A 12,948-nucleotide genomic window follows, 5' to 3' on the forward strand; every position below is an offset into this window, starting at 1 on the left:
TAACAGTGAGAGTTGTGTCTGTATAGTATATAGAGCAGGGCGATATGTCCAAAAATATCTATCACGATATACATTTGAAAATTTTCAAGGCTGGCTAGAAATAATTAGTTGACACTCTTGTAGGATTGCTCTCTTACAAAATAATGAACATTCTCTAATTTTTAATAGTAATTTTATTTTAATAGAGGGAGAGAGAGAGAGAGAGAGAGAGAGAGAGAGAGAGAGAGAGAGAGAGAGAGAGAGAGAGAAGAGCAGTGGTCCTGATATGGAGCAATAGTAAGGTCTTGTGGATATTGGGAAAAATGAGGAAAGGAAAAAGTAGAAAGTTGGACTGTTCTAGCAGACAAGTAATTTAGAAACCAAGTTACAGCATCAGCAGATAAACCAATATTGCATCATCAGCTGTGCCATAAGCCTCTGAAAATCAAGAAAACAAGTAACAGTCCATTAGATCAATGTGATTCACTACTTTAAAAGCAGCAGTTAATGTGCTGCGTTGTCATTTAAAGGTTTGCTTTATCAACATGTCACAGAAAAAACATAAACCAGCACTTGGCTGGTGGATGAAGTTAGGAAGCCCTGCTTGGGTACACAAGGAAATATCAGTGGTTATTAACACAGCAAAGCCAGCCAAGTGTAAGATACACCAGCCAATTTTGTGTACTGGATGTACTTGTACCCTGCTCTTCTTTCATACATCTACGCTCTTATTCCTCACAACTATCCTTACATTTAGATACGGTTTCACAAAATCAAGCATTTTGGGAAATGGCTCTCAAACTGACAAACTCATTTCTTCCCAATCACAGCCATAGAAGCCAGTTCCCTCCACATGAAAACAGCAACTGGACACCAGGTTATGTAATGCCATTACACACACTCTCACGCATACAGGATACAGCACACAAGGAACTGTTCAATCATGTACGCCAACCAATGGTGTATCAGACAACTCTAAATGATGTCATTCGGCTGGAACGAGTAGCAATCATGGGTGGGGCTTCCAACTTGCACCATAACTGTTTAATCAAAGTTTTTAATACAAGAACAACACTAACAGGGTGAAGAGGACTTCATATTTATTTTGGGTTTTTTAAAGCTGCATGAGTATGCATGATGCACCTGCTGCTCCTCATCTATGCAGTTAAATTTGACTTTGATCTACTCCAAGCTAGCAATCCAAACCCACTGTCAAATCATTCGAGACAGTTACTTTAAAGTTTATCCAAATCGCTTGGTCATCTGCACTCAGAAATATTTTTCTCTCTTAGCATACATTTTCTTATATATCCTATAAAACTAGAAGCAAAATCAATGTCACTTTTTCTCACCAAGCAGAGAAAATCTTATTATGATTTCTTTCAGATAAAAGCATATTCTCCCTGCTCCATTAAAACTGCCACCTGCATTTGGCTCCTCCCATTTTTTCCTGGCCGATTCTTTTTAAATGTAAGTTCTCAGAACTGTTTCTCATGTACACACAATCCATTGTATCAGTATTTTAGTGTAACAGATACTGACTTCTGTTCACAGTAAACAATAATGCATTGTGATAATGCATTAACATCATACACTTTTCAGGTACATATCCCACTGTGGACTGAAATGCTGTAACTTGCTGTATGTGATTTAATTGACTGTGTGCACATTAGCATATGCTACTTCTGGTGCGGAAACTCCTGTGGGGAGCTTTGTTTCCGGTGTCCTATTCGCGCCCAGTTTACGGTCCAAAACAAGTTAAGCAAATGAATGAATCAAGCGGCGATTTACATTTCTATAGATGTCTTGGGCATTTACTCAATATATCTGTAAATGATATTCATCGACTTGTCGATATTTTTTCCCCGCGCCTCAGAGCAAAAGAGAAAAGGGATTCAAATGTTATATTTCTCAGCTGTCCCTCGTTTACAGCGGGTGTTACGTTCTAAAAATAACCAGCGATAGGTGAAATGAAGTAGCCAATTTTATTTTTTGACGGTGCAAAACGTTTCGTGGACATACAATACTGCACTTCAGAGTCAGACTGCTAGCGATCGATGCAGCGATTCTGTACTGTACAGGAGAGACGTCACGGAGGAGATCGTCTGCAGCGATCAGGACACAGGACACAATGTGACGTAAAAAATAAGCATGCAAGCTTGCACTAAAAGAAAATCTGCGAAACAGCGAGGTGAAAGGTGAACCGCGTTATTAGCGAGGGACCGCTGTAAATTTTTAGGTAAGTCACAACATACTCTTCGTAAATACTAATGTATAGAAACCGTTACCAGCAGTCAATTTTTTGTGTGGCTTTTTTCACAGTTTATTAACATGCTGTGTAGGTGTGTACTTGACTAGCTGATCTCGACATAACGGGGAAACATCTGGTTTGACTATTCTTCACCTGTAGTTTGAATGCTGAACATTTGCCTGTTTAAATCATAAGACCAGTCATTATACAGAGATGTGCTTCTGAATGTGGACGATGTGTCTTCTGCTGCAGTGATGCAGTTCTGCTTGTGTTGAGTGATGTAAACAACTGATCGATCTAAACTCTTTAAACGTCAAAATTGATCATTAGATTTTTTATGACACAACAGTGGTGAGTGTTCCCACCTTCTGCTCTTTGTAACTTAACGCGATCTTTCCGTTTTCGAGTTTTGGATCCTTCAAACCAGGAAGTTAGCATGTTCTCGTGCACAGGGTCAATTGCATGTAATGTAATATACAAATATACAACATGTATATGCATGCAAATATGTGGATCCCAGGCAGAATGCATGAGATCTATCTGGCACAGAGAACCCACAACAATCTAAATAAACATTTCTTTATGGATTTCCCTGCAGAATTAATGTTCTCCTATTTGAAATGCCAAAGTAGTTCCTGAACATGCAGTAATCTATTATTCATTGGTGGATTGATATAATTTTATAGAAATCCAGTTGCATAGTTATGCAAAATATGTTTAGTTTTTAAAAACACACCCTTAGCGTTTCTACCCTATTAAAGCTTTCAGTACAACACAAAGACACTTAACTCGAAATAAGTGTTTAATCCAGTATGTGCTCAGCCAATCGATTGATAAATCAATCCGCAGTCACAACGAAAAGGCTTCAAAGCCTCTTTATGGGGAGAACTAGCGTGTGTTTGACTGTGGTGTCTGCTCTCTTGCATCATAGGAATGTGATTTGCCTGGACACATTTCCTAGAGAATGTAGTCCCCCACCTCCACCCACCAACAACCCCCTTCTCTCAACCACATGGTTTTAAATGCGAGGCTGGGGGCATAGATGTGTTTGTCAGTGGAACACCCCCCAAACAAAAAAACAAAACAAAAACACAGTGTGTATGTACATGGTGTGTGTTTCTATCAAGTGCAGTCCTGCTTGTGAAACGTGTTCTGACATGTCTCTCCACACTGGCTCACAAACAAACACAGGCAGGCTACTGAGACTCTAAATATGCAAATATTTGACGAGATTTGCATAGAGACCAGCGCACAAAACTGTGCTGTAATGACTATATAGGAATAAAAACAAAACTCAGCATTAACACACTTTATAGAATCAAAGTTGTTTTTTGCCATAAGCATAATAGAAATATAGAAATATATCACAGACTACCATGATCGAGGCAAACAGGCAGAGAGTAAATCAGAGAAACTGACAGCACAGGCAACACGATCCAAGTAAAACCAGTCAGACCAGCAATCCCCAATAATGCTGAAGCAGGTCTAAGCTGGCATTTCACACAGAAGATGACCAAGACTGCAGTGGTTCAAGTCTTCAGTGCGAGGACTCCATTGAACTAAGGCTTAATTTAGGCTGCATTAACATATTCTACGCTCAGTTAAGAAAAAAAAAAAAGAAAAAGACTCAAGATTGCTCAATACCAAAGTTTCTGGGCTGGATGAGACAGCGTCATTATAGCTACTGTTGACACCATAACACGGCAGATGGGAAGCAACGGAACGCGTCATCAGTTTGAAGACTGACTCACCGCCAGCATTAGTTCTGAGCACGTCTTAGGTTCTATGTTATTATAGCAGCCTTATAGCAACCTCACTGTTATTTTTCCTTGTGTAAGCAGACCCATCCCTTTTGGTATACTCTACTGGAAGCTTTTCAAAAATCAAAAGCTGGGAAAATGTTAGACAAGTCTCAGGTAGCTAAGTAACAGGCTGAGGTAGAGTTTGGAGCTCTGAACACTTTGAAAAACAGGTTTTATTCTTACTGATAGTGATCAATAATGCGGTGTAAAAGAAATACATCAATGGTTAAATTTACGTCAAAACAACGCATCATCACAGCATTATCAATATGGGTAATTTTGTGACATTTTCCCACAAACTCACTCAAGTTTTTTCATTTCAACTTTGCACTGATTACGTATGAGGGTGTTCAGTGCCTCTGGGTGAAGGGGTGTGGTAATCGCCCTAAAATTATAAAATATTAGTCATAAATACAGAGTACAATGATACAGAATAGGGATGTCACAGAACCAATACTTATATGCAGTGTATGTACTGAAGCAGCAACTCTTCCAGATCTGAAGGGTATTCAGGTCATTCAAGTTACCACGATAGCGTTTAATACGAACAGGCAGAGCTAGCTATGAAGCTACTTTGCATTTGTAAGGTGGATTCTTATATTAAAAATGCCACTAATAAGTCAAGTTTATTTACAAGCAGTCATTGTGAAACAAAAGCTCAGGCTCCACGCTGCTGTCAGAGAGGAAATGTATAAAATTGTTTATTTTTGGCAAATTTAGACCTACACCAAGGCCCCAAAACAACAGCATTATTTTAAAACCTCAAATTTGTAGACTACTCTAGTAAATTCAAATCATAAAAATATTTTGCTGAAAGTAAGTATAAATACATTCACTTTAAATAACTCTACAGAAAGTCAATAAGTCGTATTTCTAAATTGTTGATTAAAATAATTGTACAACAGAAAGACATAAAAGAACTTTGCCTAAGTTAGAATCTGTAATTGGCCACAGAACTCCAATGAAAGACCAACATTTCTGTCCATCTCCCAAGTTTAAACTTTAGATATTGGCAGTACTTGAATGCTCCTTTTCAGGCGATACCAAACAAGTATTGACGTCTGGTGCTGTGATGAGGGGAAAACCTTTACAGTTCAAGGAGTTTGGACAATGATAAAGACCACATCCGGATTTTTGAACCGTGTTTCAACATGCACATCACCCAACAGATAACACAGCAAGAGATTCAAATGGAAGATCTTTGGAAATACAAGATGACTCAGACCTTGACTAAGCGCTTGTGTGCTCTGTGCATAACTGGCATTTTGTCGTGACAGCCTCTCAAAAGTGGAAAAGCTATTCTACCACTTGTACCCGAATATTTGACAATCCACATTTGCGTCCAGTCACAGCACACAGAGTACAAGGCTTCACTCCAAGAGCTGACCTCAATCCTGCTAACAACAACCGATCTCTCGCACAATCCACTGCTCAGCCAAGCTGCTCACACATTGTCAGCATTATTAACGCGCTGTTTTCACACACTGTGTGGGAGCCTTAATGTGGGAATGACTGTGAAATCCAGTTGCCTAAACTGTCAAAGTTTCATTTTCTCAAGACTTTTAAGAATTTGTTTACTTCCTGGAGATTTTACTTCTCCAAATGTGTTTGACTTGTTCAATTCTATTATTCACTTAAAGTGCAAATTTGTGCTGTAAGACTTGGAAAAACACCTCTGCACAATGCGTGACTCTCTGTTCTGGCTGATTAACAATGTTACATCACATTATCCACCAGCCAATTGGAGGAGAAAAGAGGAAGGGAGGGAGAGACAAAACCACAAAGTGATTATGCAAGCAGCTGGCAGAGCTCACTATCAGTCGAAACAACGCATCACGTGGAAAGCAAACTGGATACAGTTGATGCATTAACTTCCACTTTGCTCTGTTTAAAACGTTGCGTTTTAAAAATAAATGCATTTATGAATCTGAATCTAAGCACTTTGTTAAACCTGCAGTCCACCCTGCATAATTTCTGATTTAACAGATTAAAAAGTCATCTGCTATATTGCAGAGGGCAACGTGATTAAATCATGTACCGTAACAGCCGTCAGACACCAAATCTTATTCGTTTTTTCCACAAAGAAAAATGTCAAAAACCAACAAGTCTGGGTAAAACGCTATATAAACTATGTACACAGGTTTATCCCTACAGGAAACTAGGCTTGTTAACCAATAATCAAACACATACTTTATCCTTTCAAGTAAAATTTAAATATGAATAAACTATTAAGTCAGCTGCAGCTTAACTGCTCTAGACTGAGACCTTAACACACTACATGGGTTGGAAAAACCCAACACTAATTCAAGAAGGGGCAATAAATGCTACTGTTGTAACGCTACATGTTGTGCTGTTTAGCATTTTATCATTTACTCAAAAAAAAAAAGAAAAAGAAAAAATGTTACAAATTAGCCTAAAAATTTAACAGAGACTGTATTTATTACAACTGGACTGATCGTGTTGACTTTCATGTCATAGAATCACAGGAAAACCACAATTCCAACTTAGACAGCAAATTCAAAATGCTTAGTGATTAAATTAAACTGATGATGAAACATTTAACCAATCATATGTACCTATCTCACTGTTTCCTGAGTAAGCGGAAACATTGCACTTAATACTGTGTAACATATACTCAATTGTTACCAAGTCCCAGCAGTCAGAGCTGACCATTTTCTCTCCTGGTTGATTAGAGCGCCATCAGTCACAGAATAATCAGTCCACCACCAGAGAAAAACTCAAATGAATAACCTCTACATTTGTTTAGATGACTAGTTTTTAAGCTCAAAAATGTGATCAGCTGTTCTCCACTGCTGATGCCAAAAACCTCCAACATGGCCACAAGAGAACACATTACAGCAGCTGATGAAGCCCTGTTAGAGAATGTTTTTTGCATATTTATATTCATAGCTCAGTTGGAGAGCTCAAAGAAGATACACTTCCCTCTGCCACTATCGACTTCCCCCATCACACAATAAATTATATCATTGCTAGCAGCCAGTATTAGCCCACACAGCCTGTGCAGTAAATAATATTCAACATCTACTGTTCACCTATGCCAGAGGAAGGACATCCAGTTCATTATAGTAAGGACTGATCCACCAGTAGTCCAAAAGTGTAGATGAAAAACTATATGAACGTGTACCTTAAACCAAACAACCAGTACTATACTCAAAGTTACCCCCGCCTGTCTCAGCAGGCCATAGAGCCTCCTTTGATCAAATGTAGTCCCAAATATACCATCCTCACAGATTGAATAACTAGGTTATCATTTTAATAAATAAAGATGTCTTCAAAAGTATCTATAGGATATAAAGGACCATATCCTCCTCACTTCTCAAGAACACTAAGGTAGTCTTTTTAGTGCATTTATGAACAAGAGGAGGAAATTAAACCGGTCTGTTGTGTTTAAAGAAGGATGTTCAGCTTAAGTAAATAAACGCTGGATATCGGTTACCAAAAAAGCTTAAATGAAAGCCTGTGGCCTGATCTGCTATTTTGTTCGAGACTATCACTGCTGCTGCTTCCAGGGGAGCAAAGACTGGAAACCTATACATTAGCTATCTATAGGCAGTGGACATTTAGTTACACAAGAGCCGTCAGTGTCAATTCTTATCGTTAGGACGATTAATTTGGACAATAATTGAATCTTGTAACAGAGAAAATGCTCTCGAAGTCAAACACAATGAAGAATGATATCGTTTATTATCAAATGTTTTATGGCAGCGGATGTCACTGCTAGCTCCTTTGCTACACAGACTGATAGCTTAGTAGCTAACGTTACTGGGACTAAACACAGAACAGCTGATTGATTGTGAGCTCGAATAGGAAACCCGGAGAAGATGACTTATTGTTAGAGACGTCTATATTATAACGAGACTAACAACGGTAAACAATACAAAAATGTTGTCCGCCAATAACTTACCTAGGTAGATGTCTCCAAAAGAGCCACTTCCAATTTTCCTCCCCAGTCTGTATCGGTTACCCACTCTCAACTCCATGGTAAGCAAGCTTCAGTCGGCTAGCAAGCACGCTCGCTAGCTCGGAAACAGCCAAAAACGTCCTGGTTTAGAGCTCAGCCTTATTTAAAAGCACCACAGCCAAAAGCATCCAACGCAAACGAGCTATTCAGGCGAAGGACTGACTCTTCTCTATGCTGTCGCCGGATGAGGTCGATACTCACAATCTTTCGCCTCTTGTTTTAAAGTATTCCTAACTTCATAATGTGACAATATGAGGTTCACTGGAAAGATTAATCGTTGTACTTTCTGCTCCTGGTGTTTTCTGTGCCGATACACTTTAATTCTCCACGGATGAAGGCGGATTTTGAGCAGGTTACTTTTACGATTCTGCTCTGATCCTCTTCCTCTGGCTGCCTTGTCTGCTCTCTGTGAGGACCCTGTTCAGCACTTCTCTGAATGTGTCTGACATCACTTCCCTGCAGGGTGAAGTGGGGGAGGACGCTAATCAGAGAGCCTATTGCTGTAGAGTTCCCAACAGATACCACTAACGATAACGGACCCAACCACATCTCCAGCCTTGGTAGTTTCTTCACTTTGAACTGTTACAAGAGCTAAATTTAAAAACGTTTGCTTTTAAATAACCGGGAAATACAGTGTAATGAAAAATAAATGAAAATCATTCACACGGGACAAGAGTGTGAGGTTTCGCCTGATCCGTAGCCGCCATTTTTACCTTCTCCGGGGCTCTGTGTTGTTGCACCTGTATTTTCCGTTAGAGACTAATCTTTACAAAGCGAAAGAGTCTGGTCGTGCACATAAACAAAAGATGTACTCTTTTGTCCAGCTGGCCACTGTCCACCTTCTCATAAACAAATTAAACAAATACAGTCTTTTGCTGTATGACATGACATGGTAAAAAAAAAGAAAAAAAAGAAAGAAGAAGTCCTAAATAGATATTTATTTTAAAATAAAACCGTTAATACAAAATGTTACTGATCGGGGACTGAGTTTAATGTTTAATCTAACCCGTTTCTTAAAAATTGTTTAAAAAATAAAATGAATTAGATCATCAATTATTTTATAGCTGTTTGGTAATTAACAGTGGTTTAAATTGAGTGTTATCAACTGGATTTTGACGCCTATAGGTTTCGTATATCGAGCATAGTGACATCAAAAAGTACAAACCAGATTTTTTTTATCACATTATATTAAACAGCTCCCACGTTGTCCAGCTTTGTCGTTTTAGTTTGTGAAATTGGAATGGAAATGAAAATGCCGATAAATTACCAAAAGGTGCTTTTGCTAAAAGAAATAACAATACCCATTCCACTTGGAAAATGTGAAGGAAGGGCAGTTATCAATAAGATAAGGATGGAACTATGGCAGAAAAGATAGTATGAGGATAAGAAATGAAAAAAATATTTCAAAAATGTGAAATACACGAGAAAGGGGAAACTGGAAGCAGGGAAGGGAACGGTCATTGAAGGGTATTTGGGGAAGAGATGGGCGGGGCTGAAGGTGTAAGTAGAACTAGGAAAGCAATTTTTGTTATTTGAGAGAAACACAGCTGGTTGGGAGCTGCTTTAGTTTGTTAATAACATGATGTTGTACACACTGTACAGTAGGTGGTGGTGTGCACCTTTCAGCTGTCTGCAACCGCCTATTAACTTGAGAGAGAATGAGAGAGAGAACGACGTCCTCACTGGTTGAAAAGCCGTTTCACTTTCCATGTCTTCAGATAACTTGACACTTCATTACTCTCTGCACGAAATTCAGGGAAATGGCATCGAGTGGTGAGGAAATCCAGCTTCCTTTACGAAGGAAAAGAAAGAACGGAGAGGAAAGTGATGGTGTCGCAGGAAAGAGGTACAACATTTAGTCAGGAGAGCCCTTCTGCCTGCTGCGTGAAAATTAGGCCTAAAAGTTCCCGATATACGTATTTCTTTTTTTATGCCTTATATCTTTATTTATTTTGGTAAATAGGCTGTAGTCAACATAACCTATGGCGTTAAATATAAAACAAAGAACAGCTTTGCAAGTATCTTTAACAGTCTGCTATTCGTCCTGCTCTGCGTTTGATATTATAATTAATCACCTTTTTGCCACTTGAAATGTCTTTATTGAAATGCTATGAGATATTTGTCAGGTGTCTTTTGTAAAACTGATTTTTAAATCTCAAAGAGAGGATACGAAATGATCGATCACGTTGCCAAAAAAAGTTATGTTAGAGAACTTCCGGTCAAGATCTTCTGTCTTGTCAAGTTAAGCTCCGTCTTCACCTAGGAGAAGAGAAAGGAGAAAACTACGGGACACAGTACTGGAAGCAGGAAGGGAATGATCATTTATGGGGATCATGCCAGATACATTGGGGTTCTCGTCGGTGGATGAGAAGGTTGCTTCCCTGCACCTTCTGGTCAGGGAACGATTCCTGACTGTTTGTGCTTATGCATCAAACAGTTCAGAGTAACCAGGCTTATTGAAGTCACTGAGTGGGCAACGACAAGGAGACATCGAGGAGCGTGACTGGGAGGAACGACCTGTCTAAACTGATCCCGAGCTGTGTTTTGTTTTTGGACTTTTTCATAAACCACAGTTTGTTTGTTTGAAAGGGAGAGTGTTAGTTGAACGACAGATACAGGAGGAACAAGGTGGTTTTTGTCCTGGTCGCAGACCACTGAACCAGCTCTTTATCCCCTCAATGATATTTGAGAGTGTGTGGAAAAGGCATTGGAGTGTCCCATGGGGGATGCTTCGGGAGTATGGGGTGTCCGGTCCATTGTTATTAGCCATTCAGTCCTTGTTACGGGAGCTTTGTCCACATTACCGGTGTTATGCCAAGAAATGATCGTCTGCCAAAAACTGATTTCCGGTATTTGCCAAAAACTGATTGCTCGTATTTAAACTGCTATAAATAACTTGTTGGTCTATAATATGTGAGACATATGTCAAATATATGTATGTATGAATGATATCAAGTCATCTTGAACCACAAACAGCATTCTTGTAACAAGATAGAAGCTGTAATCAGTTTTTGGCAGTGACTTTTATATATCCTTTATTTATCCAGTTAAAAATGTGTTTTTTAAGAGCAATATGGCCAAGAGGACAGAACAATTGCAACAAATATAACAACAGTTCTGTAAACATATTTTAAGTGGACAAAAAGGACCAGATTGGTTATAATGTAAGTACAATGTTATAAAGATACTTGAAAAACATGTAATTTTTACATTTTGTATATAACCCCTTTGTAAACCCTGTTCACTGAAGTCTATTTACCAACATACACAAAGAGATTACACATAAAAACCAGGAAGCACTGGAAATCAGGTTTTGGTAGGCGATCACTTTCTGGCACAACACTGGCAACAATTCGGACTAATTTCCGGTGGGTGCTGGACTCTTCCAGGACTCTTCCAGAGCAACTTTTTTATGTTAAGGGAATTTTCTCTGTCTGGGAACCGATTAATTGCAATATTGTCAGAAAAATTTTTGATGTCTGGGAACCTTTTTCGGAAATACTGTCACATCAGATTAGTTTAAAAACCAATTAAAAAAAAACCATTTTCCTGGTTTCTTATCCTTTATCAGGTTGGAATCTTGTTTGGATCAGCCCACGGACTCAGTTACTTGTGAAGTCGTCACGTATACAGCGTCACCGCTACCTAGTAAGGTTACAAGTCTAAAAAGATCTGAGTTAAAGCTGGTATCTTGTACATTCTTGTACATGCTGTTTCTTGTTGTCTTCAAGAGAAACATTATGATGCTGACACCACTGAACCAATCACCTGCGGTCTTGAATCAATGGAGGATCTGTTGTCGTGGACAAGAAGTAAGGCAAACCCCTTCAGTGTGGCAGTTGTCCCCTTGGCACCTAGAGAGCCTCCTCTGGACCGCTGTCTGCGACGGACCTTGGTGTCTCATGACATGATGGGTGGCTACCTTGATGACAGGTATGAAGCGAGTGAGCCATGCCAACATGTGATACGCACTTTCTTTGTCTATGCTTCACGTTTCTGAATCATAAGATTCAGCACGGTGATTTCTGGCTAATCTTGCTGACAGACCTTAATGTGACACCTTGCGATATGATCACAGAGCACCCAAACCTTGTGCATGCTGACCTTATAAAAAGGGTTAAAGCCACTGGGGTAAAGGGTACAGCTAAAATTGTTGCCTTGGCAAATATCTATATTTAATTAGCTTGTTGAAATACAAAACTGTAATTAAAGTCAGATATTTGTCTGTCTTAATAATAGGGTGTGATAGTTTTCTTCGTATTTTAACATAGACTATCAATACAGCAGTTTACTATGGTGCTTTAAATAATAACCTTCTTCTGTCCGTGCATGTTAAGCACAAAAATGATATGTGTGGGTGTGTTATGGTGTTAAATCCTGATTGTTTGGTACTCTTACACAAGGACCACGCTGAATCAGCAGTCCTTGTATATTAGTCCTTTTCCATATAACCACTTTCAGTGGCATTTTTGCGTCATTTACCCTAACACCTGCAATCATGCTCAATGCTGATCGATTCTATACATGAACAAAAGCTATGTTTATGAGAGCCCTAGAAAACAAAGTGTCTTTCGCAATATATCAGCAGGCCTACGGTCAAAGTGGCATATTTTTACAATAATAATGAGCTGCAGCCAAAACAGCAGCGTGCGTGACAGGAAACAGGCCATGGAGCAGCCGAATAATTAAATTTGTGAGCTAGCGTTTGTGACGGGGAAGGCTAATACATCGACAGTAGCTGCTTCTGTCTCAGTGCAGACGGTCAGAAAACATGCAAACAGGTGATACAGAGCTGTTTTTGTCTTTTTTATCTTACCAACAATTTTTTTTGAAAGCATAATTTCTTTGTGGCTTTAGTTAGCATAGACCGTGTGTGTGTGTGTGTGTGTGTGTGTGTGTGTGTGTGTGTGTGTGTGTGTGTGTGTGTGTGTGTG

The 12,948-nt window shown here is 39.1% G+C and overlaps 2 protein-coding genes across 3 annotated transcripts in view; one reads left to right on the top strand and one right to left on the bottom strand.

Moving 5' to 3' along the window:
* Positions 1–8,457, bottom strand: part of csnk1da (casein kinase 1, delta a) — a 20,960-nt gene extending 12,503 nt beyond the window's left edge. For both annotated transcript variants that reach the window (XM_013914394.1, XM_013914395.1), the window contains exon 1: positions 7,958–8,457. In XM_013914394.1, the coding sequence (XP_013769848.1) occupies positions 7,958–8,033 (76 nt within the window). In that variant the 5' untranslated portion in view covers positions 8,034–8,457. The remainder of the gene's footprint in view (positions 1–7,957) is intronic.
* Positions 8,458–9,565: 1,108 nt separating this feature from the next.
* The window catches only part of engase (endo-beta-N-acetylglucosaminidase), a 17,517-nt gene continuing 14,134 nt past the window's right edge, over positions 9,566–12,948 (top strand). The window contains exons 1-3 of the mRNA XM_005747292.2: positions 9,566–9,860; positions 11,586–11,662; positions 11,746–11,947. Of these exons, the coding sequence (XP_005747349.1) occupies positions 9,775–9,860; positions 11,586–11,662; positions 11,746–11,947 (365 nt within the window). The 5' untranslated portion in view covers positions 9,566–9,774. The remainder of the gene's footprint in view (positions 9,861–11,585; positions 11,663–11,745; positions 11,948–12,948) is intronic.

This window comes from Pundamilia nyererei, unplaced genomic scaffold (assembly GCF_000239375.1).
Source record: "Pundamilia nyererei isolate P.nyererei 1_Seehausen unplaced genomic scaffold, PunNye1.0 scaffold00193, whole genome shotgun sequence".
NCBI lineage: Eukaryota > Metazoa > Chordata > Actinopteri > Cichliformes > Cichlidae > Pundamilia > Pundamilia nyererei.